The sequence below is a fragment of the Gossypium arboreum genome, chromosome 9, assembly GCF_025698485.1.
Source record: "Gossypium arboreum isolate Shixiya-1 chromosome 9, ASM2569848v2, whole genome shotgun sequence".
Taxonomy (NCBI): Eukaryota; Viridiplantae; Streptophyta; class Magnoliopsida; order Malvales; family Malvaceae; genus Gossypium; species Gossypium arboreum.
This window is the reverse complement of record NC_069078.1, coordinates 11,439,808-11,445,350: the sequence shown is the minus strand read 5'-3', so window position 1 is coordinate 11,445,350 and position 5,543 is coordinate 11,439,808. Positions and strand designations below refer to the sequence as shown.

At 31.7% G+C, this 5,543-nt stretch overlaps 1 protein-coding gene across 1 annotated transcript; it reads right to left on the bottom strand.

The window, feature by feature from the left end:
* LOC108454400 (glucuronokinase 1-like) lies at window positions 1–3,116 on the bottom strand. The gene is made up of 6 exons (XM_017752848.2): window positions 2,646–3,116; window positions 1,549–1,698; window positions 1,106–1,294; window positions 907–1,023; window positions 608–768; window positions 1–509 (listed from the first exon to the last, which is right to left on the bottom strand). Exons 1-6 carry the CDS (start codon window positions 2,883–2,885, stop codon window positions 266–268), a joined length of 1,101 nt encoding a protein of 366 aa, XP_017608337.1. The 5' UTR covers window positions 2,886–3,116; the 3' UTR covers window positions 1–265.
* Between the last annotated feature and the right edge of the window lie 2,427 nt (window positions 3,117–5,543).

The following is a 5,543-nucleotide window of genomic DNA, read 5'->3' as shown; positions in this document are numbered from 1 at the left end:
TTATAGGCCAACAAATTTTCATAAAATTCTAATCTCAATTAACGAGGGATAAGTTGGATATTGTAAAGGGGACACACGGAATTAGACAGGGGATCCCTTGTCTTCCGTTTACTTCTGGTTGCCAGGAATGTGCAGAGCAAATTCAGTAGGGTAGAAATTAATAGCGACAGGACAGCCACTCATCACTTTCATTAATTCTATAAAAACCTCAATCAATCCAAACAAAAACAATCCCTAAAATGCTCTTTCATGCTTTAAATTTCTCCTACTTAGACAATGTCTTAAGATCCACATCATTTAGACGTGAAGGAACTACTTGTATTGCTTGAATACTAAATCCAGCTTTTCTACATTCATCTTCAAGTCGTTTCACTTGCGGTGGTCCCTCGGGGCAGAATGCAACTACAGCTCCTCCACTGCCAGTGAATTTCGAAGCGGCACCCACCCTCCGAGCTACCTCCACCATTTCTATGTTTAAAGCACCCAAGCATTCATCCCCGAACATGCGTCTGCATAGGATCCACATAATAAAAGCATTTAGCCAAAAAATGGAATTGTAGGACAGAGAATCTATAGCAGTTCCCGTGACATGAAAAAACGTCTTTACCTTCGGAGGTCGAAGTTGCGATTCATGAGTTCCGCGAGCTTTTGGTAATTCTTTTGGAGTATTGCACTCTTACCTTCTGCTGCTATATCTGCAACTTCTTTCATTGAAGATATAACAAGCTCATCACCATTGAGCCATCTTTGTCGGATGGTGCTATGTACCTGCATTCAAAACATCTCCTCGTAAAGGTTAAAAGAAACATGCTATGTCCGATTAAGAAATTGTTTTTCTTATGGCAGAAAGTATATAAAAAGAAGGGGCAGAACATAAAACGAGTAAGCAAAAGCCATCCAGCTAACCTTTCCTGAATCACTTGGATTCTCAGCATAAATGAGATGGAGAGGCGGTAGAAGACTAATATCCATGGGTGTATAGATGCCATGTCCCAACTTATCCATGTTTTCCTTGCTGAAGTCCTGCAGTAGAATCAGTGTGTGTGTATAAATTGCAACGTAATTTTGTCAATTTGTTGATGGCATTTACATAAAGATAACAAACCATGTGGACGAGACCACCATAGACTTGTGCCACTCTATCCTGAAGGCCGGCAACAATTCCGAGCTCCTTCTCTGCGCTGAGGATGAGGTTGGGTCTGACTTCTACTTTAATCAAATGTCGGACCTTGTAAAAATCAAGCAGGCAGCTAAGGGCAGCGCATACAATAGCACTGGACCCTGAAAGTCCGGCCTGAAAAATCATAAAGCATTAGCCATACATCGCTGAAGAATTAAATAAGAACATTACACAAACAGAGAGAAATCAAAAAGGAATTGAACAATCCAAACTGCATACATATTTGTGTTAGAATAACTACAATAAACCGTGTATTTCAATGCGTGAGAAAAATGAGTGACAAACCGATGACAACAACAATGACATATATTAAGTAACTAAAAGAACATTATGAGTTCGATTCTTGTATTTTCTGTTCAGAGCAATACCTGGCGAGGGATATTAGTATCATACGAGAGGGTGAAGTTCCCTGGTGAGAGATTTATGTTATTATCCTTGCAATGCTTATGAAAGAGTTTACAAATTGACATAAGCAGTCGCACACCTCCATAATAACCTTCACTTTGCAACCGATTAACCTTCCAAGTAAAAAAATCCGTGTTTCAGCCCATTTATGTCGAACATGCAATGTAGATATCTATACCTATGAATGCAAGTAGAACCAGACATAATACAAGGGGAAATCTCATTACTAAAGCTCAAAAAGACCAACCCAAAAATAATGTTGCTTGCATCAATAATTTGTCAGATTAAATGATAATACATAAAAGACAAGCATACATGCATACATACATACATATATGAGATTCATATAATGAAGTTAAAAATCTCATTACTAAAGCATCTAAAAGAAAAAACAAAGCAAAAGCATGTGGCTTGCATTACATAACTTGTCAGATGAAAGATAACACATAAAAGACAAGCATACATGCATGTGAGTTGCTTTCAATCATATTAAAGATAACACATAAAAAACAAGCATACATACATACATGCTTGCATGCATGCATACATTCTTATATACATACATATATGAAATATATATTAGCATCAGAAAGCCCAAACTGCAGAACCAATCCTAAACACTTTATCAACACATGGTAACCATTAACCAAAGAATTTCTCGTATATAATCTACAATACCACAAACAAATTACTCTTCTCAAAGAGTTCTGAATTATAATCTTCAACACTTGAATTTAAAAAGAAGAAAAAAAAATTGCAATCAACAAAAGAGCCTTACATCTCCCACTTTAAATCAAAAAACTATTATAGAATCCTAGCATGGGGTGCAAAATTAACACCAAATCAAAACTCAAAAAATATCTATCATATCAAACTAGATTCAATAAAAACCCAACAAATCTCAATCTGGGTATCTTCCGAATCCCCTGAAAATGCTTAGATAACCAAAATATTCATATTCAAATCCACCCCAAAAAAATTTAAAATATCAGATCCTACAAAATATAAACACCAATATAAGAAGGAAAAAAAAAAAGAAAGAGAGAAAGAATGAAATTACGAGGTGATCAAGGGAATCAAACTGAACAAGATCATGAATGGGGTGAGGGTTGATGATGAGATGAGGAGAAGGCTCCAAAGTAACGGAAGCCCAGAAATTGGCAAGGCTAAAAGAGATGGTTTTGCCGAAGTAAACATCGCTTGGGTTGCCAAGCAATCCAACACGAGCGTAAGCTTTGTGTTGAATCGCCCCTGACCCTGAGATAAGACCTTCCTTGGTTGAGTTCATATTTTGATCCATTTTTTCCGCATGCACTGCACCAAACCAGTACAAAAAACAACTTCTTTGGGTGAGCGTTTCGTTTTCGGATTTGGTTTGATTTATACATTGTAGGGGTCCTACGTGGTGACACCTTGGACCTACCTACAATTGGATCTCACTTTGCTTTTCTGCCAAAATATGCCCTTTTGCACTTGTGCTTATCTCTTCATTCTAAATCTATAAGTCACGACGTGGTGTCAGCTCTTTCTTCTTTTATTCGGGTCGTGTTTTGTATTTTGGTGTTAGCAACAGCTAGACCTATCGCGGTGCATCCCGTCTTGGAATAAAGGCTGGTCTAAAAATTAGGAAAATTTAATTAAATATGAGATTTAAAAATAAATTTAGATAAAATTAAGGTCTGTATTTTATATGCATTGAATTTTAAATAAGATATTTTTATTCAAATCCAGCCTGTATTATATTATAAAAATATTATATTAATTATATATGTTAAATATATATTATACATATTTATATTTATATTTATATTTATATTTATATTAAATCACTAACTCAATAACAATTAAATTTATTATCTAAAATCTAAAATAAATTTACCCAACCTAAAATATAAAATTTTAAAATTATATTTAATACAATAAAATATTTATTATATTTATGATAGTATTTTTAATATATTTTAGTCTCTTAGAAAATTTTAATCTTAGCCTTTTTTAATGCATTTAGTAAATTATATTTAATTTTAAAATTTTAGTAAGTAGGTTGGACCTTGATTTACCTTTCTTAAATCTGGATTGATCTTTCTTAAATTAGGTTGGATTTAAACAAAAAAGTAAACCTATTTTTCAAGCTAAGTCGAACTTAAATTTAAAAATTAATCTAAATACATTACATAAATCCGACCTAACATAAATTTATAAAATAAGAAAATTATTAAACTTCCAATTCAATCGTTTATTAAACCACTCTTTATTTTGATATCTCTAATTAGGTCCATCTTTTAAAAACAGTAGTCATCTCATCATGATATATAAAATTTATTGGAAAATTATTTGATACAGTATGGTCATTTTATGATAATATATATAATCTATTGTTTAAAAATTATTGATAAATCAATTAGTATGGCGATCTCATGATAATATATACAATATATTGTTTGAAGAATTATTTTCTCAATTAGTATGGTCATCTCGTAATAATATATAAATTCTTTTGTTTAAAAATTTATTTTAGTGTTTTTTTTCTAATCACAAGAATTTAGGTAAAATCAGTGGTTGAGTCTGAATTTTTGGATCAGAATTAAATTGTATATTTTATAATAATAAAATATAATTTTATCATTTTAATAGTCAATATCTTTATCATTTTTAAAGAGTTTAATTAAATTTTATATTTTAAGGGTTCAAAATACAATTTTATCATTACTAATTTAAAATTTTATAAATTATAAAGGCTTAAATTAAATACGGAGCCATGGTCCCTAGGTCTCCACTATGCTCCACCACCAGATAAAATACTAAAATCCTTTTTATGACTTTAGAATTTGAATTCATTTTAAATATTTGGGAGAGTAGTTGATTGCCACTTCTTCCAACTATTTATTGATAATATTTTAAATAATATTTTTTTATCAATGTATCAATTAATAATCGTGTTTTTGTATAATTAATTTTTAAATAATTATTTGTTATAAAAATAATAATTAACAATTTGTTTGAAATATATATATTTTTTTATTTAGGGTTATCTTATCTATCGCTCATATTTTAATTTGATATGTAGATTTCAAAAATTTTAATTGAGTATTCAAAGTATCAATATTGTATTAACCAAGTCTTTTAGACATAAAATGTTAGTTTGAAACGGACATGGAGCAATTCTAAAACACATAGATCAAATTATAAATATATGTGTACATATCATATAGATGGTTTAGATCTTTTTAACATGCCTGATCCGATTCATGCAGTAAGTACATGTGTCTGCAAATTAATCCATGCATTATAAATATGCTCAATGCCAAGTTTGAGCTGGCCTTTTAATGACCAAGCTAATGGCGAGACTGATAGAATGACTTACTCAATATAATATTAATTCTTTTTTTTAGGTACGAATTCAAATGATATTAAGGCCTTGAAAAGCTAATAAGACATTTTGATGTGCATGAAGCCCATTGTCTAGCTTCCCTTTTGAGAAGAGTGATGTTGGTTGTCTCCTAGATGAGGGCAATAGATTATAGGAGGAAATTGATGTCGCCATATACAGGAAACAACTTCCAATCCACAATGGTGCATCCTTGAATAATGTTGTTTTTGACTCCTTGTTGATTAATATGCAAGAGTTGACATAGGTTTGGACATGTCCACTACATAAAACAAAGGCTCAATGTTCTTTGGCCTAAAACAAGGTCGTTCAGAGTGAAGAAAGTATTAATTTTACCATAATCTAAAATTTTAAATAATTTAAATAAAATCATAAAATAAATTAAAAACATTTTAAAGGCTTTAAAATGATGTTGCTCAAGGAAATTATGACGTTGCAATGAGATTAATTGAGTAATGAAGTCACGACATGATGAATGTGAAGTCGCGACGTCGAGCACCAAGGTCACAACGTCACAACTACGTGGTTGCGACGTGAGTCACTGATTATGCCCAAAACACTTATAATCAC